The sequence below is a fragment of the Perna viridis genome, chromosome 3 (assembly GCF_037379345.1).
Source record: "Perna viridis isolate PV_CMFRI_1.1 ecotype Kerala chromosome 3, ASM3737934v1, whole genome shotgun sequence".
In the NCBI taxonomy this organism is placed as follows: Eukaryota; Metazoa; Mollusca; class Bivalvia; order Mytilida; family Mytilidae; genus Perna; species Perna viridis.
In genome coordinates, this window is record NC_142447.1 from 42,820,073 (window position 1) to 42,847,669 (window position 27,597).

The following is a 27,597-nucleotide window of genomic DNA, read 5'->3' on the forward strand; positions in this document are numbered from 1 at the left end:
TAGTATTTAGTTTCTTCTGGTGCACAAGGCGTCCTGGAATTGCCGTCAAGATGGTAGTTCCTTCTTAGCCCTAACTGGGGCCATGGATCCTACAGCAGCCTTGGCGATTAATGGTTGACCTTGAGGATAATACGCCAACTGGTGAGCTGTTTTTCAAGGCAAGTGCTTTTTTTTAATCAGTTGATACGGTTTATGTTTGCGGTATTTCAAATTTATAATTACGTGGCAAGGTGACCTACAAAGCATAGAGTTTTTATTTTGAAACATTTAATAAAAGAAGAATCAAAAGACGACAAATGATCATAATAATAATAAAAAAAATACAACTAAGCGAACAAAGAAGATGTCATATCAGTCACTATTGCTAATGTAGTTACGCTATGACTAAATTGTTGTTGAAAATCCATAAACTGGAAAAAATATTGAAAGTATCTTAATGATTGCCTTTAATTTATGACGAAAATGCAGTGAAAAAAAATAAAGTCTTCGAAATATAAACAGATGCACTTGTTACTCATTACATTTGCGTCATCAAATATTGACATATAGACCCCAAACACACTGAAAATAAATGTAGTGATACAATTTGAAACAAAAATGCGCGTCCTTCATATAGATCGTCACAACAATCTATTTTTATACCGTAGCGATCAAATAGGGGTATATCTTGTAATGTAAATCTAAATAAAGACAAGAAAAAAAGTCAAGCAGACGAATCTTTCTAATTATTGCATAACAATGCACATGAATTAAGAAACAAACGTTCACAAGTGTTGATTCATTTATGGCACCCCTGGGCTGGGTGACACTACACGAAGTAGTTGGTGACCATAGTTTGTCGTGCATACCCGTTAAAATCCTGAATACTATGAAAAAAATTGTCCTTTAATAAGAAAATTAAAGTGTGGACAGATAGAAAGAAAATGCCAGAAAGTGACCTTCAAAGCTAACAGAAAACAGTTAGAAATTCTTTACACCACGTTGCCACATAATAAATTGAAATATCGTTTGAAAGGGCTTACTCGTAAATATTTTGCTGATTTGAAAAGTTATGTTGTTCTTGGTTACAAATTCGCATATTTTTCTAAAACATCGCAGAATGGTAAAGTGTGCTACGCAGAAAAGCAGATTTGCGACATGCTTGTTTTCCTCATTGATAACATATTTGTCTGTTTGTTACATTTGGAAGAGCTATTTTTTCAACAAATTGGTATTCCAATGGGCACTAACTGTGCTCCTCTATTAGCCGATTTGTTTTTATATTAATACGCGACTGGATTTCTTCAGAATCTCGTAAAGAATATATAAAAGATGCTAAATCCGTTAATTTAAGATACATATATTTATGATGTATTGTCCATTAAGAATCCTTCTTTTGGTAAATGGTTACCTTTAATATATTCACCAGAGCTCCAGATAAAGGAGACTACTGAAACAGCGTGTTCTGCGTCTTTTTGTTTTTACCTACAACAATGGTAATCTCAGCACTAAGATTTATGATAAAACAGACGACTTTAATTTTAATATTATAAATTGTCCTTACCTGCGCAGCAATATATCTTCATTTTCTGCATATGGTGTTTATATTTCACAAGTGTTTGGCTACGCTAGAGCAAATACTAACAGCTCTGATTTCCTTCAACGCCGTAACTGACTCCTGAATCAGGGATATGCGTTTTTAGATATCAGTCCTTAGCTGAAAAAAAATGCCCAGTTTCTTCCTAAATAATGAGCAATGATTGTTTCTGGTAAATTGTTCGTTGTGCTATGACCGATGATTTACCGATTAAGATGCAATATCATGCAAATGCTATTTAATCACCACCGGTATATTCACGCTGCAATGGACGAGGGAAGTTTAGCGCGCTGTAAAACCTAGATTTAACCCACCATTTCGTTAGAAATGCCTGTACCAAGTCAGGACCATTGCGGTACCAGCTGCTCCGGTGGTGTATTATCTATTTTGCAATTTATTTTGGATTTTACTTGATTATGGATAGGATTAGTGTTCGATAATTTTGTTGTTACCGTTATCCTGCAAAAATTGATCCTAGCACTATTTAGATTAAGGCCTTATCACTTGCATATTAGTTACTCGTGATAGCATGTACTATAGTAGTTTAAAATAAAAAGGTTAAATAATATAATGTAACGAGAATAGGGATGGTGAATATTCCAAAGAGACAACAACCCCAGCTGGATAAAAAATTCAGCTCAAAGCCACCCATTGGTCTTCAATGATCGACGGAGGAAATCCTTACAGCACAGGGAAGGCCGCAACCGGACCTAAAACATCAATAAACACAGGTACACAGTAAACATCCCGGGTCTTGTGACTACTATGCCAATGTCGATTTTTGATCTTAATTGACAAAAAAAGCAAGTATGTTTTACTGTGCATGTAAAACTTTGTCTCACGACAATAACACTGCACTTCGCGTGAAAAGCCCTTCTTCATGCCAACATGAAATTCATAGAAAACTAAATACAGTGTGATAGGGAAAAAAATCAAAATCCCCAGCAGTATACAAAAATAGAATGTGTTAAACCCTGGAAGACTATTGTTGGGGAGGGGGGGGGTAGTCATTTCCAAATCGACCGTCTATGGATTCGTAATGTAAAATATTACGAAAACTCAAATTACGTGGAATTTGCTATTGCTCTATATAGAATTAACGAGAAAAAATAATTCATTGTTAGGTCCTGGTCTTAAGCTAGTAAAACGCTATGCTACACATCTATACGATGTACTATTATAATTTAATTTGTCTTATCTCAATTGTTCTCCACATTTAATTCATCTCCAGTTTTTGATAAACACACCCTTATTCTGATTCCTTACCATTTGGGTATGTGTGCCTTTGATAAAGGTACAATCAACTTTAGAATCTATGTAAAATTTACCCTCATTAGTGATGTTGATCATATTAAGACGTTTATTTAATTGCTTTGAAGAGATACGTTAAGGATATTCCCTATTTAGAAATTTGAAATTGAACTTTTATGCAATGCACGTGTTATCTTTACATAGCTTTTATCTTAGGATTTATACCTTTATCAGTTACATAAATAACGTTTTTGTCGTGTAATTCAAATTCAAAAACATTGAATATGGTAAATAAAATATCATAGTGATTATAGAAATCAGTGATTGCTGTGCCAAACATTGATCCTCCCATTTTATCAATGTCTTAATCACTTATCATTGGTTTAGCCTAGACAAAATGGGATAAATACAAGCTAATAGAAACGCCCGGCTGCAATGTTATAGGATTTGTATATTTAAGCCCTCGAGGCATTGTTCTTTCTGTTTAGGTGTTATCATTATAATCGGGAATAAATACATCATTATATGCAATACATATACAATAATAAGACAATAATTATTTTACGTCATTCGTTGTGTTGTATGCCACAAAAATGTCGTTTTCATTGGTGAAGTTATTGTTCTATTTTTAACGTTAAGTTAGTTTTCTATTGGATACTTCAAATCCTTTTCTATTTGGTGAAATATTTCGTTTTTTTTCTCAATAAGTCTCACCTTATATTTGCTGTTTTTGACACACCAAGAAAATCTTTAAAAATTAGTGTTTTTTTTAACGGACTACACAAAGTAAGTACTTTAATGTATTTCAAAATATGTTAAAGTGAAATCTATTGGCATAATAATTCATATACATCTGAATATTCCATTGGGAATAGACTCACATTTTGTTGCTTGAAGTATAGAAACATAAAGTTAAGTAAGGAAAGTGTAATTTTATAGCACATACATTGCCAGACTGCGAATCACACTGTAGACGTTCAATGTCAGCAGCATATATATAACATCAGGACCGGCGGAATTACCATACTCGTACCTCTACAAAAAGGCCGATCATGTTGTACATGTATTTACGATCCTGTTGTACATGTATTTACAGAGATATATGTAGTCTTTTCTAATGTTCTCCTAATACGTCAAATGACAATCGCTTGTCATTCATTGTTGTCATTAAAATGGGTCACATGATCTTAGAATTAACAGGGAAACATAATTAAGATGTTTACCGAATATGTTCCTATTGTGGAAGTAAATGCGTGAAGTGACAAAAAATAGTGAAAAATTTCAAATAATACTTAATCAAAAACTATAGTCTATGTAATAGTGAAATGGAATTATTCATTTTTGATTAATTATTGAGGTAAGTCATATATTTTTAATTTCCGTTTTCCAAATGCTATTCATTTTTACAATTTCTTCACAACTACAATGTACAAAACCTCCACATATAAAACCCCACAATTTTGAAATTGCATTTCTACCTAAAACCGTGAGTAAATAGTAATACAGAACCGACGTTCTAACACGGACAACGTCTGAAATGTAACTTTCATCTTTTCTAAACATGTCTCTGCATTCCCTAATGGACCAGTCGTAAATAAAACTACATGTTGTCCGTTTATTGTTATTAATGATCAAGAAGTCAGTGACATCTGAGCGAAAACTTAATCTAATAAAAACTTAACGCCATTCTTAAGATCCAAGATGAATATATGATTTATGTATTTACTAATCCACGTTTACCTTAAAGGTTTGTGTAGAGGTCATGACAAAAACACTGCAGATTTTTTCAACTTTGTGTTATACATTGTACATGTAAATATGAAGTGTTTTAGCCTTTTCAAATCAAATTCAGGATATACATTTGTTTACTTGCTTTTAGTATAAAATATACACATACAATGCTTTTAATGGAGATGCTCCTCAAAGCTGAAAATAATTTGTTATATTTGAAGATGAATATCCCCTGATATTTCTTGATTATCATACTTGCCAGTCAATGTAGAGTTTATGCACTTAGAAATTTGTTTACCATGCCAATTTTCATTCTATATTTACCTAAAACTTATACAAAAATCTCAAAAGAAAACATATTTTCTTTAGATATAGGCATAGAATAGGAAATTCAATGAACATTAACCTTTGGAAGGCTAAGTCCGAATATCTAGTTTTAAATAAGTAAACAAAACGGTACATTTTTGTAGTTTCATTGATCTAATTTTTTATGAAGGTTTCATATTGATTTCTGCATGTATAGACCCTTACCATAACTAGGAAATACAAAAATTTGTGGTTTCATGACTGTCATTGTGGTTAAAAGCCAAGTCCGGTTATAAAGGTCATTTTTCTTGTCTAGGTACATGTATAAAATGAGTCTAACAGTGACCTATGTTGCAATGGGAATTGAAGAGGGGCATTTAAGATTACTTTCGATTCGAAGCAAATGCGTTTTCAGAATGAACTACATATATTATGAAGGAAATGTGGGTTTGCTTCCTAATTAGAAATGATAGACTTCCGTATTCACACAGGAAATATTTGTTTCCGCTGTCGCTTTGCTGAAAGGTTGTACCTCATTGAGTATTAGAAGGCAGATGCATCATCGTTTGTACGTTCCCTAGACCGCAAAGATGAACTCATTGTCCTTCCCCTTCGCTGGGGAATTTTTTTACAGATGATTTGTTGCACATATGCGGAACTTCAAAAAGGACAAGATGTCCAAGTTGCTCGTTTGTGTTTGTTGTGTTTATTAAGCTTTATCTTATTAAATGTTTAATTTTTTTCTTTACTACGTTAATGTTCTGTGAATTGTGTTTATTAATTAGTGGCAGTTCAATGGCCATTGCATTGTTAATATTTCATGCATAAAAGAACTAGAACAACTGATCAGTCAAACAGACTGCATAACAGAACTAGACCGATTGATCAGCCGAACAGACTGCATAACAGAACTAGACCGATTAATCAGTCGAACAGACCCTGTTGTTATTAGTTCGACAGGTTGAGACAGATATTAAATGTGCCAGCACACAAATTATTAAACTAACCACCCACATGAAGCCATGTCACAACGGCCCAAACATTACTCCGACTACCAGCCATTCCGTTGTCACTCTACTGCTTTTATTCCGAATGCTTATCAGAGAAGTAGTGACTACCATTTAGAGATTCTTTGTTGTGAGTCGACCGAATATTGAACCCATTACTTCCAGGGCACTTGGGCAGTAGACAGTTCCTATTACTCTTTGTTTCCCCTATCGACTGCTGGATCTAAGTCTATCATTAGTTATACACTATTGTGATATATATTTTTAATATAGGCATAGAAATAGAAAAATGCTGTTTTAAAAAGATTAACGAACCAAAAGTATTAATGATTATCTAACTTAGAAGAGGGGGTGAGGTAAACCATCAATACCCAAGTGCCCTTGTTCACTCATACGAGACAAGCACGCTACTGCGAGAGCACCGAGATGGTGTAGTCAATCGAGTTAAGACTACCCCACTGTTTTACTCTAGTATCTCTGTATTTCGTCTTTCTTAGTCCTTACATTATATTCCTTGTCATACTATATTTAAAAATGCTTTCGAAATGGATTTGTTTTATGAAAGCGTATGAACGATTCTAAATAGTACATATATGGAAAATGAAATAAATAAAAATAAAATGACATGAATAAACCTTGTACAATAACTTTATATTCGGTAAAACATAATTAAGAAAGGGGTTACATACAATGTTGATATGACACTTTATTGTTTTGTTTAGGCTGTGAATACATTACTGAAATGTTTGTAGAATTCGTGAAAGTTACAAATGACTACGTCTTTGATCGTGACCGTCCGTAGCAGCTCGATTACCTTCACACATTTTATATTAGTCCTATCATTTTCATTTTGCGGTTTTCCTTTCACCATAAATTAATTTATAAAATTGTTCATAAATAAATAAATAATATTTATATAAAAAGTAGGACAGATTAATGACTATGATTTCAAATGATTAAATAAAAATATCTCATTTATCGATTCTCAAATAGACCAATTTATAAAAGTCAAACTTACACCCTGCCTAATTTATTAACGAGAAAATATTTGAGGATCCTTATAAACTACTCATCTGTTAATACTGGCCTATAGTTCTGATAATTGCACTATTTAATATTGCAGGAATGCTGTAGATATTTCAATTAAAAGAGATGAAAGTTGATGATTTAAGCGAGCTTGAAATTCTTGATGAGAACTCCATCGTCCAGACCTTAAGATGCCGATTTAACAAAAACCAGTACTACGTAAGTATTTACGATGTTATTGAACCACAGATTCCTACAACAAACTTACAATCAGAGTATTATTGTAAAGGACATATTGCATATATGTTGTATCGTTACAAGTGTTTTTTTTTAAATAGTAATGATTTAACCTAACTTTATGAACACTTAATTTGGTATGTTGATATATCACTAGTATATTCTAGTATTACATGTAAGATTTATCGCGTGGTTTGTTTATCGTCAATTGAGTTTTTATTCTACTTTTCAGACGTATATTGGAGAAATTCTTGTAGCTATCAACCCATGCAAGCCTTTGTCTTTATTTGATGAAAAGGTAAGATAAGATAATATTATATATATATATATATATATATATATATATATATATATATATATATATATATATATATATATATATATGAGGGTTTGAAAAATTCCCAACGATGTTAGAACTGTGAAATTTGCGAAGCAAATCTTTGGTCGTTTTCTCCGCGGGACTCGAATTCGTACCGCTGTGACATCTAAGACAACGCGGCCTCCACTACAAACTGCACGTCCAGCGCCCTAGACAACTCGGCCAACTAGGCTATATAAAAATATAGCTTTCGCTGGCCGGGTCATTCCTCATAGGATTAATCGGATTAATTTAGGGCTGTAACTTAGTACACGATGTATGGTAGTACGGGGGAGTTCATCTAGGTGTTATTATGTAGGATAGAGGATAAAAAAAAAACACACCGTTGTTTTAATGCATACTATCTAAAAATTTAGGAAAATTTTAATGATAACAATAACATGGAGTACATTGCCACGCTGATGAGTCGTTTGTGTATAATTCAACAATATTCATATCTCTCTTGATTAGAGCCACCATGACTATAGGAACCTCACATCCCGATCCCAGAAACCACCCCATTTGTTCTGGGTGGCTGACCAGGCTTTCCGCACCATGCAGGAGACCGGTCGTAACCAGAGCATACTGGTTTCTGGAGAATCTGGTGCTGGGAAGACAGAGAGTACCAAACACATGATTCGACATCTAATGAAACTCAGCCCAAGTGACGATGAGACACTTTTAGACAAAATTGTACAGGTAAATTTCCTCCTTATATTTTTCGTATGTTTATATATATTAGTTCTATAAAATTTTAAAAATGAGTTTTTATTCCTATATTTAATATTTTATTATTACGACTTGTTGGTATCTTCAGCAAGTCAACAAAAACAACACTGAAAGTAGACTTAATGAATACAACATCACAAGTTGCTTCAGACAAGTTTTGAAGCATGAACTAGTAGCAAAGATACTGAACTTTTGATTTCCATTAATAAAGAAGAATTTAAAAATAATCTTTTTTTTAAAATCTAGTCCTGGTATCCATACATCTCAAATTGAGATTTCCCTCAAATTCTCCAAGTAATGATACTGTAATAATAATCACAGATTGCTTCAAATCTCAGATTTTATGAAACACTCGGGTATTTGAGATAATTCATAATTTGATATTTTGTAATGAAACTAAGGTCTTGCGTCAAATTTCTTTCCGCAATACACTTTCAATACAATCCACGAGATCATTTACATAATATTTTAGGAAATTAGTGTTTTCCATTTTCTATCAAGAAAACGTTCAGTGATATGCCCATGCTATACTCGACTCATTCTATTGAAATGTTAATGAACTTTTTATATGATATTGGGCCATACGTAGCTAGGTTAAATTTTCAATAAAAAAGAGAAAAATATAAGAAAAAAATGTGAAATGTTCAGTACACATGTTCCTCGTTTTTCAAATAAAAAAAGAATACGATTAATATGTAACTTACCGACTAGGTTTGTTCATGCTTGTGATGATTCTAAGACTACACTCATAATTTTTTTCTTTCTTCACGTTTCGTATAATGATGAAAGGCATAGCAGTTTCTACCATCTGATGACTTGAATTGGTATCAGCTGTTTTCTACGTTATAATTATTTTTTATTACATGATCTTGATATTAATACAATGCTCTTTAATTCTATTAATTTTTTAGTAATTAGTAAATTTAGGAAAAAAATTCATTTTAATATCAATTTTATTTTCATTCAGCTTGAATTTCAGGTGATTTCAAATAGTTTAATCTCTCTAACTTTACCACATCCTAAAACTCTTCTATGTTTTATAAATTTATTTATAAGGACTGGTTTTCCACGCGATTTGAACATTTTCATACTATTGTATATATATATATGGAAAACGATTAAAAATTACAGTTGTTTTGTTAATACAAAAATTTCTAGATAAACCATATGTATAAAAATAAACAAACCTGCTATTCATACATTTTATAGCTAAAACAATTCATTTATGATACAGAAACCACAAGACAAGAGTATTAAATGGTTAAATTATATAATTCTGAGTGTTGTCGTGTGGGACGAGAAACATGTGTTCTTTTATTCATAAGTTTAAACATATAGTTTATTTGTAGAGCATCACACAAAAGGGATTAGACAAAGGTGCATCCTACTTATAATGTCTTTTCCTGCTAATGGAAACAAATCATAGGTGCATTGAATCCTTCAATTATACTTCAGTTTAAATCAGAATAACTTATCAATATATTAAATAAGACTAAAGAATACTTCTTCTGTCCATGCATCTGAGTATGTTATTGTGTCCTTGAGTACACTCACAAAACACTTCATAATTCAAAACTCGAAAACGTTGGCACAAATTATTTCATGACCCACGGTCATAAGGTCATAAGGTGTCAATGTTACAGTAATGGCATAGTGTTATTTCATTTCCACAGGAAACATTAATATTTCCATCACCTGTGCAGTTTTATTATCATTCTGATAACCTGTGACCTATAAACCTAGAAAGGTTATGTTCGATATGATTACAGGTCATTAGAAATAGATGATTGCCTTTTCATGTAAATGCATGTGTTAATGACTCTAGTGTACAAACCATGTACCATTCTAACAGATGAGGTGACAACTTACGTACCTCCCCTTTGATATATCATCGTGTTGGTTAGGGAAACTCCCTGATTTGAATGAAAGACATTTTAACTAAATGCAGGGTAAACGTAAGAAGCTAAACAGGTAGATACAAAGTAAAACACATGAAAATGAATTTCTGCAAAAAAATTTAAAAGAATGTGAAATATTGTAAAAAAACACCTTAGTTTCAGTCTAGAAAGAATATTAATAACAAACAACCAACAAATGCATTTCTAATAAGATTTGAATAATAGTTTACACGAAATGTTGTAAATTTATGAAACAGTCCCGAATAAATGTTTGATGGGTTAATCGATTGAACATGTACATGTAACAAGTATATATATAAAAAAACAAAAAAAATCTTTGTTCAGTTCTGAATTAATTTAACTAGGTTTCACTGTTACTATAGTATTTAGTATACCTAGTATTGTTTTAGATAAATCCTCTTTTGGAAGCCTTTGGAAATGCCTCTACTGTCGTCAATAAAAATTCCAGTAGATTTGGAAAGTTTATCGAATTACAATATGCTGATGATGGATCACTACTAGGAGGTACATTGTTTTTCTCACTATAATTTTATAGACTTTATATGTTTGACCTATTTAAATTTCCAAACAAATTGTTATATAATACGTTCGACCCACCAACTTTTATACCAAAATAAAAATAAAACACACTACACGCTATTTTTACACCTTTTTTTCATTCATTTTCTTGCAAAACTACTTACAGATATCATAATGTAAATGTCAATACATTTGCTTTAAATACACATGAGAAAGGTAAATGGAAAATACCGAAGTGCTAATGAAAAGGTGGATATGAAAGATGTTAAATCCATAAATGATTGGCAAAACGTATTCGAGATTAAATAAACTTTATTGACAAGCAACAAGAAAAAATAGTAACAATAGCAGCCCGAGCAACACAAACTCCACATAAAAACAGAAACAAATAAACAAAAAACAAAAACAAAACAAGAAAAAAAAAAAAAAAACCCCAAAACAAACAAACAAAACAATGCAATATTGTTACTTTTGTAGCTAAGATTGATGACTACATCGTGGAAAAATCTCGAGTTGTTCATCGCAGCACAGGAGAAAAGAACTTCCACGTGTTCTATGCTTTGTTCGCTGGTATGTCAAGAGATAGACTGCTTTACTATTTTCTTGAGGATCCTGACTGCCATAGGTAAACCCCACTGGTCTTTAATTTGTCATGATTTATCATCCTTTACATATATTTTTGGTATTTCTGTACTTTTGTAAAGATTCTTGAAATAATTGAACAAAAAGTTTACTCCTTATTTTAATAAGAACTTGACACTTTTTACTCTGGCTTATTTTTGTTGCAATACCAATATTGACGTGAAATGGTTTTATGCATTTAATTCAATATTTTTGCTAGGCTTATCAATATTTTTACAGAAAACTTTTTCCCACATTATTCCATATTTCAACATGTGATGAGTCAGTCGGTCATAAGAATTATTCATCTACGGACATATGCGTCTGTGAAAGATTGTAACTTGGATAATAATAGGTCATAAATGACAAAGCCAACTGTATATTGATATCCATTTAGCATTCAGATTTGTCAAGTGTTTCCATATATATATTTTGTAAGAAATTGTGTATCATGCGACTATAGATTCAAAATCACATGTCCTGACATTTTTCATCGGTCATGAATACTTTATGGTGTGTCAAATGTTCCATTTGTATTCAAGTGGTTGGATTCATAATCGATGAAATGATTGATATATTTCTAATGATGAAAAAAAGATGTACGGAGATTTGACTGAATGACTTGATCTTTGCTAAGAATACGAATATGTATTCCTTGCATAATCCAATGTTAAAATGTACATTTATCGATATAGATTTTATATGGGTGCTTTTTGTATGACTTAAAAAAGGTTTTTTTTTACTCCAAAACAATATTTATATATCGATTTGGTCAGTAATTGATGTTTCCCTGTTCAAATCCTTTCAATTGAAGGTCGCCATCAATCAAGTCATGTATGGGTCGTTGATTTAAAAATCAAAACAGGCAAATTCTAAATATAAAACAATCAAATTAATATTATATTGGTTTCTGAAAGTGCATGTATAAAATATATGTTGTGTCCCCTGACTAAACTGCCTTTTAATTGAAGTTTGGTAAATTTGCAATTCTTGTTCATATAGTAAATAGCCACGGCGCCACTGTAACTAATCTTTTTACCCTGTAAAAACAACATAAAATCTTGCTACTGTTGTATTTAAAAGTTTGTTTCAGTTTTTAAAAACCCTTTTGGAAAAAAATTCAATTTTAGAATGATAATTATACATGTATTGAGGAAACATACGCAAATATTCATCTATAACGTAGAACGGAAGTGCTTTTGCAATTGATGTTACAAGAAAAGTTAGTATTTTAAATCCTCATTCATTATAGTATGATTTAGAAAATGTTTATTTTTTTCTTAAGGCACAGAATGTTATTTGCATTATTTCTCTTGACATATTTAAGTCTGCCTCATAGCTTGATCATTTTTTCATTATTTTTATTAATATGGCTAGTATTAAATGTATCATTTATTTTGGGCAATAGGATAATGCGTGATGATGATCAGAGTACTAGTGTATTCAAAGATTCAGATGAATACGAATTTTACCACAAGATGTTTTCAAATTTGACAAAAATCATGGCCGAAATAGGATTTTCTGAAGAGGTAAATATGAATTTATTAAACTGATCAAATGACAATTATTAACACTGCCCTTTGATTCTTAATCGTAAGAATTTCTGTACATTGTCTGACTCTTTTTTAACTCAAGACCTTTTTGGCTTTTTGAAACAATGAAAGTAAAACGTTATAAAATAAGAAAAGATTACAAAATGCCTATTAAGTTTAATTTTGTATAAATGAGATGTTCAATTTTCCTTTCAGCATATATCTGTGATATTTCTGGTCTTGGCAGCAGTTCTACACCTTGCCAACATACAGTTCGTATCGTGTGAGGAGACTGACGGTGTGACTGTCGCCGATGAATACCCGTTACACGCTGTAGCTAAGCTGCTTGGAATAGAGGACGAAGTAGAACTCACTGAAGCTCTCATCTCCAACGTTAATTATATCAAAGGTACAGATTTGTATTCAAATACTAAAATTAAATAAAAAATACAGGAGTTCTTTTTAGCGAAATCTTCAAACATTAATTTCATCATACTTATCAATAATTCAATTATATTTACAGGAGAAAGAATTCAGTCATGGAAAAACTTCAGAGATGCCAACAACAGTAGAGATGCATTGGCAAAAGATCTGTATTCAAGACTTTTTGGTTGGATTGTTGGACAAATCAACAGAAAAATCTGGTCTGGAAAGAAACGTCATGCAAAGTACGCATTTCTTTCTTATAAGTGGCAAAATGCAAAAGGTTGTTTTAAGACTTTTTTTTGATCGTCAATGTTATAAGTATCTGCATATATATATGAACTTATTAGTTATTTTTTATTAACAAATATATTTATTGCACAACGTAGTAATGTACTCTAATAATTGAAAGTGCATAATAATAACTCTAACCATTCTATATTGCAGCATGACTCGAGGTCCATCTATCAGTCTATTAGATCTGTCTGGGTTTGAAAACTTTCAGAACAACAGTTTTGATCAGTTCTTGATTAATGCATCCAACGAAAGATTACAGCAATATTTCATGGAATACATATTTCCAAGAGAACAAAGAGAATATGAAATAGAAGGCATAGAATGGAAACATATAACGTATCATTCGAATGACGACGTTTTAGATCTTCTGTTCAAGGTACGTATAGCTATGACGTGTCGGTCGTCAAAATACACCACCTTAGTGAATTCAATCTAAAGGTTATTGATATCATTTACAAAATGTGTGTCAACTTCTACTGTTAGCAACATAACTTTAGTCATGAACCTTCATTTTTTAAATATTTTTTAGTAAAAACACATTTAAACCTGAAACCGGATCGTTTATTTTTTAGAAACCCGATGGAATTCTTTCATTATTGGACGAAGAGTCGCATTTCCCACAGTCAAGCGACAAAAGCTTCGTGCAGAAACTTAACAAGTATTGCAGTGAAAGCGACAGATACATTCCATCACTGAGGAACAAAACCTGTTTTGAAATTCAACATTATGCTGAACAGGTAAGAGAATAAGTCATTAATCTGTTCGATATCCGATGACAACTAGATTCTGTACAATTTGAAGTTGCTCTTATATGTGAACAAATGAGTACACCATGTTCGAGAAATATCACTGAGAACATTATGAAGTTTCATTTAATTATATTATTGTGAATACAGTAATTGGTGGTTTCCGTTTTTTTGTATGTAGGTTATGTACACAGCTGATGGATTTCTTGAAAGGAACAGAGATAACTTGAGTTCCGACCTTGTAGGATGTATGTTGAACAGTAATAATGAATTCATTAAAGATCTGTTTACTGCCTCAATGTCTCCAACTGGTACTATCTCTGAGTAAGTTCATATTATATATGATCTTGTGTAAAGCATTTATAAAGCGTTGACTGCACTTATTCTCTTCTACTATTTGTTAATGTAGATGATAAATTTTAATTTAATTTCTTGTATGTTTCTTACTTAAAAATGAAAGGTACAACACATGTGTAAAACATGGTTTCAGTAATGATAACACATAAGAATCATTGTCTTTAGACATTTTTTGTAAAAAGGTTTGTTTTTAATCATTGTACAACTACCTTAATTCATTATTATTATTATTATTTACTTATTTGTATATTCTGTGGCAATATACTTTCAAGAATGTAAGAATTCATGCTTTGTAACAAAAAAACTCATCCACATGTATAAAGGAAATTTGAACGGTAACCAAAAAAGATACAATCCAAGAATAATAATAGACATTCACAACTAAGAACATGACGAAACCAAAATTACACACACATAGAATATTGAACAATTCGGACTGTACAAAAAATTAGCTACATGGACCAGGTGCACCGGTTGGGTAAACGTCGTCCCCTGCCTGTCTAGAAACACCGGTATAGTTGCTCATAAAATGTCACTTCCGATGATTGTTTCTTCTATATTTACATTAAAACACGAAGTTTTTTGTATACTTCTGAATAAAATCAAAGGGGCTTACTCTTTATGTGTATTTATTAAAATTGACAGTCGGGCTTTGGGATGTGCTTTTTAAATTTTACGTAAAAATCACTTTCAAGAACTTCAGAATGCTGAGAGCTACAAAAAAACAAATTTTAATTTATCTGCGAGAAGATAAATATTTCTAACGGGGCCAAAACATGTGAATGTATCGCATTTTTGCATTCACTAATCATTACAAAACTATTAGAAACAGGTCACAGCACCTATTCACCTTTTTCATTGTGGTAAGCAAAATTTAAAACATAAAGCAGTATAGAACCTGTTGGCAGAAGAAAACCCACATTCCAAGTATACTTTTTGACCTATTACCATCATGTTGGATGTTTCCTTAGTCATTTCACTGAAAAGACAAAAATAAATGCCATCATTTTAAAATCAATAAATTGGATATTTAATTAATTTACGAAAGTTCTTTTTGACATACAAACAAATTAATGCATAAATTACTTCATGTTATGTGCTATAATGAGATTCAACAAATGCGCATATGATGTTTGGTGAATTTAAATTAGCCAACAAAAATCAGAGGTCGTCACGAAGGTTTTAAGGCTAGGATTACTTCTGCCATAATTGTCAGGAAGACACCATAAACCATTCGGCGAAAGAACAACAAATACTTGTATACGCGACTTCATGTTGAATAGATTCGGTGATAGCTTCAAATGACACTTCCAATTACATGGTTTTCTAATTAATAGAACCGTACATTTTACAATACATATTTAAATTTATTATTGATTTTAATTGATTTTTAGAAGCACCTTTATAAAAAGGCGCTACACCTACTATGTGAGTCACAAGAAATCCTCGTATGTCGTGCCGTGTACTTTTGAATAGTTTGTACCTTGGTTGATCACATAGTATTGCATCAAGGTGACTTGCTAATTATTTTATGTCAAACGGAATATGCATACGAGCCGTTTGTCTTCATTCATATATTTCCAAGTTATATTAGACACTTATACATGTATGTATTTAATAAACTGATGATTGATTCAATATAGATTTATCAAATTTCATATAGAACAAACAAGAAATTGAGCACGTTATTTGCTTTTTCAAATACAACTGACCTCTCGAATTAAAAAAAACGGACTGCTTGTTTACCTTACTATTCCATTAACAATATTAAGATACAGAAGAATGTATGTGTATGAAAGCATTATCATACAAAATGAGACTTACTAGTAATACTTTGTAGCTTTGCCAGTAAATGTACATCAAGGCCCAGACTACCAAGCCTTTGGCCATCCGCAATTGATCCCGAAAAACTACGAGAAAGTTTGTCAAGGCAAGCATCCTTACGGATCAAACGAAGGTAATACATCTTCAATTGAAAAAAAAATCTAATATTGATTCGAATGTAGGAAATTAACATGACCAGGCTTTAGATATAATAATATCAATTATTTCCTAACATGTAGTAATATTTTATTGTTTGGTTTAGATATTGTGGTGTTGATAGGAAAATTAAAAAAAAAATCAATTAAATTCAACCACAAATTTATACTTGACTTGATTTTTTAAATTTCCATTTGTTAGAAGTATATCCTGTGACAGTATTGCTAGTACCATCAACGGAAAACCCTCACCAACAGTCACAAATCATTTCAAGGTATGTTTACACTCATTGTTCCGTCGTTGTTATTGTCAATATTCTAATTTATATAAAATCATTTTACAAGGATTTATTTATTAATCAAGTTGTTTTCCTCAAAGATAAAGGTTGATAATAAGAATTCGTTGGTTAAATTCATTAAGCAATAATTATTTTACTTTCTACGTATTTGTAAAACGACTACGTTATACTTTTGTTATAAGCATTATATTCTACTTTTTAGAGGTCACTCTCCGACTTAATGACAAAGTTATCCCAGTCACAGCCACTATTCGTTAGGTAAGATAGTTATTTTTTGTTCCTAACAATATATTGTAACGTTATTCATACAAAGATTGGATCTATAACTTTCATAGTGTTATAATATTACATTAATATATTTATATTTTATATTTTATATTATATTTATATCACATTATAATGATTTACTTCATCTTCACCGTTTAGATGTATAAAGCCCAACAAGACTTTATCAAATGAACGTTTTGAGACCGAACTTGTGAGACGCCAACTGCTGTGCAATGGTCTGATGGAGATTGCTGAATTACGCAGATATGGGTATCCCGTTCGAATTAGATTCGAAGATTTCTTGTCAAGGTAGATAGTTGAAATCGACTCCCGTTTATATACCATCAGTGCATGTGCTTTTCATAATTGTTATAGTGCTATATACATTGCTTTAAAACTCTTTCTCTATTTAAACCACGGCATATTCATTGGATTGGATGATAAGCTTAAACCATGATAGCATATTCATTGGATTGGTTGAAACGCTTAAACCATGGCATATTCATTGGATTGGTTGATAAGCTTATACCATGATGGCATGTTTATTGGATTGGTTGAAAAGCTTAAACCATGGCATATTCATTGGATTGGTCGATAAGCTTAAATTGTGTACTGTAAACGTTAATCGCCATATTACTTTTGGGTTTCATGTTCTGAACGATAATATCTAAATTTAAGGTATGATATCCTATGTGACCAAATGGACGATATGTATGGGGAGGTAGGCAAATGTATGGACATACTAAAAGACCAAAACATTGAAGGAGCTCAATTTGGAAAATCAAAGGTAAATGAAACTCCTTACATTTTCAAATTTAATAGGTATACGTTTCATTGTAAATAATTTTGTAGTTATATATCTGGCATCAAGTTGTTAACATATTCTATAAATCACTGCCTTAAGATAAGCAAAGACATTCATGTGTTGTTGAAGCATACCGATATATCTTTAAGATGAAACCCATTTCTATGCAAATCAGCACTCGAGGAAAAACAGCTTACCTATTTTTATATTTTAAACGTATTTTGTAGGTGTTTTTGAAAAATTGGCAGCGGGATGTTCTGGAGAGGAATCTCATACAGAAGGTATTCATTTTAAGTTTATGAATAGTATGAGTCATATGCATCTGTCATGAAATAAAACATTTAAATATTCGGTAATACTATTACTTGCTTCCTTTTGTAATTTCTTTTTAAAATCGTTTTAAAAATTGTTATTTGCATCTGTTCTAAATGAAATATGTAGATGTACATATACATAAAAGCATTGGAATATTGTGAGATTAATTATGGTGTACAAATTTATACCATAAAAAAACTTTTTTCGAAAGATGATCAATGCAGGGCGTGTTAAAGTAATAAATAACACAAAAATATTAGCAAAATCATGTTATTTTGTGTAAGACAGGAAAATTTGTCTGAAGACCGAGTACTAATTAAAATGTTTCCTAAATTAGTTTTTGCTATATGATTGCTACTTGTGACGCACAATGTGTTCGTTTGTATAAAACAAAATGTATTGTCAATAATGTATTATGTTGGAAAAACTTAAAAGCTTAAAAGGTCAATTTAGCAACATACACATCTCTAAAACAATACGTTGTAATTCAAGGTAGAAGATGAAAAAGAGAGGAAAAGATTAGCTGCCATTGAGGAACAGAAAATGGAGGCATTGCGTAGGAAATCAGCAGAATCACTTATATCTGACAAATCACTGGACAGTGTTTTCTTTCATGAAACAAGTACTCCAGCAAAACCATTGTTAGAGGACGGTGGAACAAAAGAAAAATTAGATGGTCCTCAAAAAGAGTTTAGTCAATCGTTCATGCCACGTAGAGCTGATAGTATTGCTGATACCATCGATGTCAATGATAGTGTTAGTGTACAGAAAAGACGAATCAGGAAATCAGAGGACAGCAAGAGTACTTCAACGTCATTAGATCTGGAAGAAGACTTTGATACATGGTAATTTATTTTAATTTACTTTCATTACTATGTATTAAAAACTGTGGTGTTCTAGAAAAAGATAACTTTATTTTAAGATTAACGTTTTTTTACGTAGATGTTTTTTTCTTCTCCTTGTCGCCTTGTCGATGTAACAAATTTCTATTTTTTTTCTTTGATTGTCTTTCCGCTGTTTCTATCTTACTGCACCGAATCACTAAGACGGTATAGGTCTTCTTTCATGTCATTCACTATACAATTTCAGGCGACCTTATGACTTATTCCAAGTGTCTGAAAGAGAGTTTGAGGACAACGATTACATTTTCAAGGAGATTATGAAAGGAATCAGGGTATTCCTGTACCTATTTTTTATTGTTATGATTTTGGGATGTACAGTACTCAGTAAAATGTCTTTGCTACTGATCACATCCGGAATATCTCAGGTGAGATAAACAATAATTGTTAATTGTTAAAAAATTAAAGAAAAAAGGCATACCCCAAGGACTTGTATCGTTTGTAATGTTATCGGTATTTCCTTGAACTGTTTGAAAATCGCATCACAAGTGCATACAATAATACAAGTTTGCTAATTTAATAATAGAACATAAATGTTGTGTAAATATGACTTTGGGAAAAAGTAAAAATAATACAAATTATAAGGGATAAGTGGTTTTTTTTGCGACATTTTAGCCGAAAATGCAATTTTATCTATTTGTGGTTTTAATGTATTGCATATTGTGTTTTTCTTTTATTATTATAGCTAATTCAAGGAAGCCTTATATTTCACCCTTATATTTTTTTAATTCGCATAATTCATTTTCACATCCAAAGAAGCCTAAGGTATCACGCTATTTTTGTTTTTACATAGAATGATGAAAAGACAAAAGGAGAAAACATAGTACTGCTGTTGATTTGCTTATGTGCGCCAATAGTTTGGAATTGGTTAAATTCGTTTATGAAGATATTGTTTGGAGGGAAAAACTGGCCATCCATAAAAACATTTTTCGTTGTAAGTATTGCACCTAAAAACTACCAATTTCATAAAAGTATTCTTACAAAAACGTATAATTGATAATATCTCATCTGGGTTGTTATCACCTACTTACAAATTCAAAAAAAATACTGCTAATTATAATGAAACAAAATTTTATCTTCCTTCGTTTACATAAGAAAAAAAATATTATAATGAAAGAATAGTATATACGTTTCTTTAATAACTTTTCAGCTACTTCTGTTTGAAGGGCTACAGGCCTTTGGGATGTGTTTACTATTATTCAGAGTGTTGCCATCTACAGATTTTTTTAGAGGATTAGTAATAACATTTGCCGTGTGTCAAATTCCCAGTTTACTTAAAGTGATTGTTCATCAGAAAAGACCAAATCTAAGCATTAGCGAAATCGTCGCTATAATTATGAATGTTGGTGCATTCTTGGTTCAAGTATCCTCCATACCTTTCTTTACAATTGGAGAATTTCTGAAGGAAGGAAATCACACCATCATGACTGGGTATAACGAGACACACTTTTCCAACACATTTGTGATATGTGAAGGAGGTGGGGAATGGGAACTGCCTGTATCTCTCGTACTTATTTCTATTGGATGGTGGGAGAATTACGTGTCCGGAGAATGGACTGTTTTTGGTAAAATAACTATACCCTTCAGGCAATGGCGCTCCATTCTTCAGGATGTCCGTGAAACATCTTATTTTCTTATTGGCCCACTGAAAATTGGACTATGCATTTTGTTATCAAGATTGCTTACTAACAACAGTGTTTTAGTGCTTCCTGCATCTGGCGATTTCAATGCAACAACAAGCGAGTTTTCAACGAAAGGAGAAGAAGTCGGTGTATCGTACAGTTTAATATTTATTCAACTTGGCTGTAGCATTATTTGCACCTATCTGGCCGGATTAGCATGCAAACTTCATATGCAGAAAGCAGCTTTCGCTTTACCCTTAACATTGGCTCCTCCCGTGTCAGTGATGTTGGTCTATCTTCAATGTTCCTACCAGTTTCTGCCAGCACATTGGCATGTTGGAGGATGGTTCTGCCCTGACCTCGACTTCTACTCTTTGTTGATTCCGTTGATATGCGCAGTACTGCTGTGGTTATCGTACGCAATATCAGTATCTCATATCTGGTTCCCACAATGTGAACGAATGGCAAAGATAGAAAAGTAAGTCTTTATTCCTTCTTATTGAGATATGCTAAATATGTTTTAAATAAGTTTTAAGATGAAAATGACCACTCTTTCTTTGTTTTTTCCCCGAGTTTTTTTTTAAATGACTCTGTACTCCTTAATTAAGCCAGCTGAAGTTTACTAAAAAAATTAAATTGTTTTTAGATTGTTTATTACGCCACATTTCGACAGTATTTTCCCTGATTTCACATTGACAATGAGGAGGCGACGCAATGACAAAGAAATCAAAATAACAGGATTCGACACTTTCCGTTATGTCGGTGACGATACTTATGGTGAAGACATTTACTCTGTGAACAATACGACACCATTCGTTTATGTCTGCGCAACAATGTGGCATGAGACCCGACAGGAAATGACACAGCTTCTGAAGTCACTCTTTAGGTAATCCATAATTATTTTTGTTTAAAACTTATAATAGTAATTAGTTAAAAAGACTGTCTCAGTACAGCTTTGTTACAACACTAGTTTGGCGATTTTCCTTTGTGGGAACGCATCATGAAATGAAGGTATAAACTAATGACTAACATTTACAGAGATGCATTTTATACTATAGTCACGTTGAGTTTAAACAATCTCCAGAACTATATCCTGTTTTATTTGGTTTGTATTTAGGTTGGATTACGTTCACTGTGCAAGCAAGTTGGCGCAAGATAAATTCCGCATCAAAGATCCTGATTATTTTGACCTTGAAAGTAAGTTAATGTTGTAGGTAATCACACAAATAGAACTAGGTCTAAACATATACACAGTGATAAACACACAGGCCAGTTTCCCTTTCACATGTGTATGATCGGTATGCTATGACTTTTAGAAAACATTATGCCTATGTAGTCGTTACATATATATTATATATATCATATTATGGTACTAACAGATGATATTTAATGTGTTTATTTTTCTTGAAAAGTACCAGTTTTAAAATTCGTTAATTATCACTTCTTAAGTTGAACAACAGAGCATTTGTAATCCGAAAATTGAACATATCATAGTACAAGAAACCATGTTCTTTCAGTGCATATTATTTTTGATGATGCATTCGAACTTGAGGAGTCAGTGGATAAGTACATTCCCAACATGTTCGTGAGACAACTATATGATTGTATGGAGGATGCAGCAAGGTTAATTAAATATTTATCAGTATTAAGACAGTGATGCTTGAAACAAATTTGTCAACCTTTATCTGCCATCAAAATCATGTTCTATATATAAAGTGTATATGTAAAGTAGTCGTTGAAAGAGTACATGTTGTTATCTAGTTATGTCATGCGTAACAGATTTCTGTTTAATGTCAATTAAAAGTTACTTTATCATTTTCCATCAAATAAATTGCATTTATCACCAAGACAAGAAATAAAACTTTGCTAAGATTTAATCTTAACAAGCACAATACCAAAATCGCCATATAATATTTCAAAAAAGAAAACATTTTCATCATTTCCTATCCCGAGAAAACCTTATTAATAGTGAAGCAAAGAACACAACATTGTAAAATAATGAACGATTTGTTTTGGAAGTTCTTGCTATTAACCCAAACATTTTATTAGGTCTGTTGTTAAGGGACCTGTCATATTAACACCACCAGAAAAAGTGGTGACACCATATGGAGGAAAACTTATCTGGACCATGCCAGGACACACCAAACTGCATGTCCATATGAAAGATAAAAACAAGATGAGACACAGAAAGAGGTGGTCACAGGTTAGTTACAAGTACACAGATTTATGCAAAATGATACTGTATTATTATAAAGAACATTTGATAACAATTTCATAAATATATGTAGCTGTTATAATTTTGTCCCATCATTTGGTATATAAATATATATAAAAAAATCTGTACAAGAAAGACTACTTTATAAGTACAGTTTAACTAAACTTGTAAAAAGGGATAGTGACAATGTACAATGCATGTTTCACCGCAACATTATTACAAATTAATTTCTCATCAACGTGAAACGTTACATCTTCCATCTGTCTTAATACATGAATGCCTAAAATTGTGTTATTTTTTGGTTGAAGGTCATGTACATGTACTACCTACTGGGTTATAAGTTGTTTGGGGCTTATGAAGCTGACAAATTGGTGATGGAAGAAATGGACAAGGAGAGCTGTATGTCTAAAGTCAGGAACAGGAAGAAGAGTAAAGCCAAGAAGAAGGAAAAATCACGACCACTGAAATCACTCTTTACACGAATGAACGCCGAGCAATACGACCAGGTCAGTTGAATCATGAAAAGTCTGAAAACCCTAAATACTATAAAATTGTACGTTTTTCATTTATTTATTTTTTTTATTTTTAAATTTTTGTTTGTTTCTTTGCGATCGAATAACCACTCAAAAGAAAAAAAATGGCTTGAAACAAAGTGATTTGTATGAGAAAAAAAAAGTATTTCTAGTAGATTCAAATCAAACTGCATTGACTAATTTTATTGTTTTCCCAAGTTTAGATGTAACCTGTATTGATATTTATATACAAAGGAGATCTTCTGAAAGATTTTAGATTGTTAGACATTTGGATGTTTTAATGCTATATGTACCTTCGTTTCTTATTACCGACAAATTACTCTGCTTTAATGGATTTGAAGGGTGCCATGTGTATGCTCGGTGTAACTCGTAGATTGCGTGATTTATAGATATAACGTGAATATTTAACACTCATTGCAGGCAGAGAATACCTTCATTTTGACGCTTGACGGAGATGTTGACTTTAAACCGGATTCTGTTAAACTGTTAATAGATCGAATGAAGAAAAATAGGAAAGTTGGAGCCGTTTGTGGTCGAATTCATCCAATTGGATCCGGTAACGTATACCTTGCATATTAACTCCATTCATTGAAGAAGAAAAAAGTGTCAAAAAGTTTACCTAAAGATTGGTCCTAGACTGTTGTCAGAGACAATAAATTGAGTTAACTCAAAATCAGAATTCACAATATTTCAAAATAATCTGATAAAGAATTAAATGAAAATAATATTTACTTGTAAAAATGCTGAATGGGGTAATTTAATAAGAATTAACTACATTTAACATTGGCACTGAGCTCCAGTTTCCAAACAATTGTCAGTTAAAAACGCTTTTTTTTCTGTCCAGGACCAATGGTTTGGTATCAACAGTTCGAGTATGCAGTCGGTCATTGGCTTCAAAAAGCAGCTGAACATGTGTTTGGATGTGTACTATGTTGTCCTGGATGTTTTAGTTTGTTCCGAGGATCGGCTGTTATGGACGACAACGTGCTGAAGATGTATACTACTAAACCAACAGAAGCTAGACACTACATACAGTTTGAACAAGGTATGTAAAGAGGGGTATACCGTTTTACCTGTGTCCATCATTCCGTAACGAAGTTTTCAGCTTCTGTAAATCAAAGACTTGAAATTTTATATAAAGCTTCACATGGGAATACTGTATCGTGGAATGCATTTTCGTTCTCGTATGTCACCACCTTCCAGTTTGCCGAAAATATAATAAATTTGGTTCACCAATAACCCGTCAATAGATGTAGTAGTAGCACTTAAGAATTGTTCATGGAATTTAATTGTTTGCTGACATTTTTTATCTATCTTATTATTTTTCATTAATAGGTGAAGACAGATGGCTATGTACTCTGATGCTTCAACAAGGACACCGAATTGATTACTGTGCAGGATCGGATGCGTTGACCTTTGCCCCTGAAACGTTCAATGAATTCTTCAATCAGCGTCGTCGATGGTCTCCATCAACCTTAGCTAACATGATGGACCTACTAGCATCGTGGAGAGACACAATCCGTATCAATGACAACATCAGCAGACCTTACATGTTGTACCAGTTTGTTCTCATGGCATCTACTATAATTGCACCGTCAACTGTTATTCTCATGATTACGGGTTCTTATCACTCCGTCTTCAAACTTGACATTTTGGAGTCATATTTACTATCACTGCTTCCTGTTGTTATTTACCTTGCGATTTGTCTTACAATGAAATCTGACATACAGATTTTGGCAGCAGCCGCCATAACGGCTTTATATGCTGTCATTATGATGATAGCAACTGTAGGAACTATTGTTAGTATCGTGACTGAGAATTTTGGAAGTCCGAATGTTGTGTTTTTGACGGGACTGACCTCGATTTTTCTCATTGCGGGGATTCTTCATCCTCAAGAATTTTTCTGTCTTGTTTACGGAGCATTGTATTTCATGGTTGTGCCGTCAACATTTATTTTGTTGACCATTTTCTATCTATGCAACTTGAACAATGTTTCATGGGGAACAAGAGAAACTCCAAAGAAACTTACAAAAGAGGAAGAGGAGGAACAGAAAAAGATTGAAGAAGACAAGAAGAAAAAGAAGGAAAGAAAAAGTATTTTTAACCGATTAGGAATCACCAATCTTATTAATGACGCAAGAGATTTAATTAAAAGTTTCTTGGGATCAAGAACACCACAAACGCTTGTATCTACTTCATGTCAGACAGAGGAGAACAAACAACTTGAGAGAGTTATATCACACCATAGTCAGAACTCATCGAAGTCACGAGATACAACAATGCCGATGATTGTTGAAGACGTTGTTCCTCCTGGTTGGGAACCAGACCCCGATAATCCTTACTGGGTATCTATGGATTGTCTTGGCAAAGGATCAGTTCGGTATTTGTCGAGGGAGGAGACCGATTTCTGGAAGTTTATGATAAGAAAATACTTGTATCCAATTGTCGAAGATAAACAACACAAGGAAAAGATTGCACAGGATTTAGTTACCCTCAAGAACAATGTAGTCTTTATTTACTGTATGATTAACTTTCTCTGGACAATTATTACCCTACAACTTCAGTCTATGGAAGATGAATTAAAGAACTTTTACATCATTCAGAAGTACGAGCCTCTTTCTTTGATATTCTTGTCCATATTTGCAATTGCGATTACCTTACAATTCTTGAGCATGTTTATGCATCGCTGGGGAACATTCCTGCACTTGATGTCCAGTACCAGAATAGATTGGTTCAAAACGGTTCAAACCGAGGAAGATTTCGTTCGCTTTGTTGTTAACGAGGCACAGCGACTACAACGGTTAGAACCGGCGCCCGATTATGACGACCTTCCACCTGATTACGACGACGATACTCTTACAACAACGACATATAATATGCCGGAGGAGCAATACGATGAACTTCCGTCTTTGCCGGAAACTCCTGTCGGAACAATAAAACATCAAGAGAGAACAAGACGACGAACGCAGAATCTCCCAAGCGATCCTAATATACCTTTATTACAACAAATATTTGAAGACAGACTAGAAAATATTCATAGAAAATGGAAACAGGGAACCCTTGCTTTCCGACACAGTTCTAAGAGTCGTGGTATAAATAGATATGATGAGCAAAGATTTTCACAAAAAGACGAAATGATGCGAGAAAAAATGTTTAAAAGAAGTTTTAAAAAGAACAGTACTGAAGAAATACGAGGAATAAGAATCGAATCAGTTTAGGAGTAGGGAGACCAAAAGTAACAATTTGTCAGTATTTTAAGTATATGTTAAACATAATTACAGGTACTTTGTCTCATCAAAGCTAAAACTAAGATAGTATATTATTTTAAAGTGGATTTCAATGATGATCAGTGACACTTTTTTGGGCATGGGCAATGCCATGGATTAAAGACCAAGTAGATAAGAAGAAAATTTGTGTTGTCTTTGTATTTGTCTTGTCACTTTGAACAGCTTTTGGATGCGGGTTTTCATGTGTAGCAATCGGTAAAATTATCACCAGTACTTTTAAGTGTCTTTCAAAATAAGACAAAAAAATGTTCACCATATGTCTCAGTATTGTTAAGGATATTTTTTATCTAATAAAGAGACGGTTCTTCTATTTTAACCACTATTTTTGTTTGTTTCTATAATTGTGTAATGTAAGGGGTTGACCAAATCATAAAATGGAGAAAAAGACGTAGCAAAGGAAAACAAAGAAAGAAAAATGAATACACAGAAATTTATTAAATCCATCTGACTTATAACATGAAGTTTTGGTAATGGTGAAATGTGAGGATGAGAAATCCTTGCTTTTCTACAATAAAATGATTCACTTGGCACAGCTTGATACAAACATAGAGGTCGAACCCTGAACGGTTGGGGCAGTATGGACATCACATTTCGAGCTTAATACAGGTATTAAATTGGATTGCTATAATACGTTTGACAAATGATAACACTGTATATGCGAAATAGATTTAGAGATTACCAGACTGAATCTCATATTTTGAATTTTTCTTTTATTTAGACAACTAAAAAACCAAAACTTTT

At 32.5% G+C, this 27,597-nt stretch overlaps 1 protein-coding gene across 2 annotated transcripts; it reads left to right on the forward strand.

Annotated features, from left to right (window-relative positions):
* LOC148622351 (chitin synthase chs-2-like) lies at positions 1-27,172 on the forward strand. Of its 2 annotated transcripts, none has more exons than XM_088572206.1 (30): positions 1-158; positions 6,995-7,116; positions 7,367-7,432; positions 7,964-8,191; positions 10,530-10,644; positions 11,137-11,284; positions 12,689-12,809; positions 13,029-13,221; positions 13,336-13,480; positions 13,683-13,908; positions 14,105-14,269; positions 14,460-14,602; positions 16,476-16,592; positions 16,817-16,889; positions 17,116-17,171; positions 17,340-17,489; positions 17,859-17,967; positions 18,213-18,266; positions 18,793-19,145; positions 19,390-19,567; positions 19,993-20,133; positions 20,350-21,299; positions 21,468-21,707; positions 21,939-22,018; positions 22,339-22,444; positions 22,871-23,024; positions 23,345-23,542; positions 23,990-24,125; positions 24,414-24,614; positions 24,905-27,172. In XM_088572206.1, exons 2-30 carry the CDS (start codon positions 7,024-7,026, stop codon positions 26,785-26,787), a joined length of 6,822 nt encoding a protein of 2,273 aa, XP_088428332.1. In that variant the 5' UTR covers positions 1-158; positions 6,995-7,023; the 3' UTR covers positions 26,788-27,172. The 2 variants fall into 2 exon arrangements, with proteins under 2 accessions (XP_088428332.1, XP_088428333.1); XM_088572207.1 differs by lacking the exon at positions 1-158 and adding an exon at positions 4,054-4,184.
* Positions 27,173-27,597: the final 425 nt, after the last annotated feature.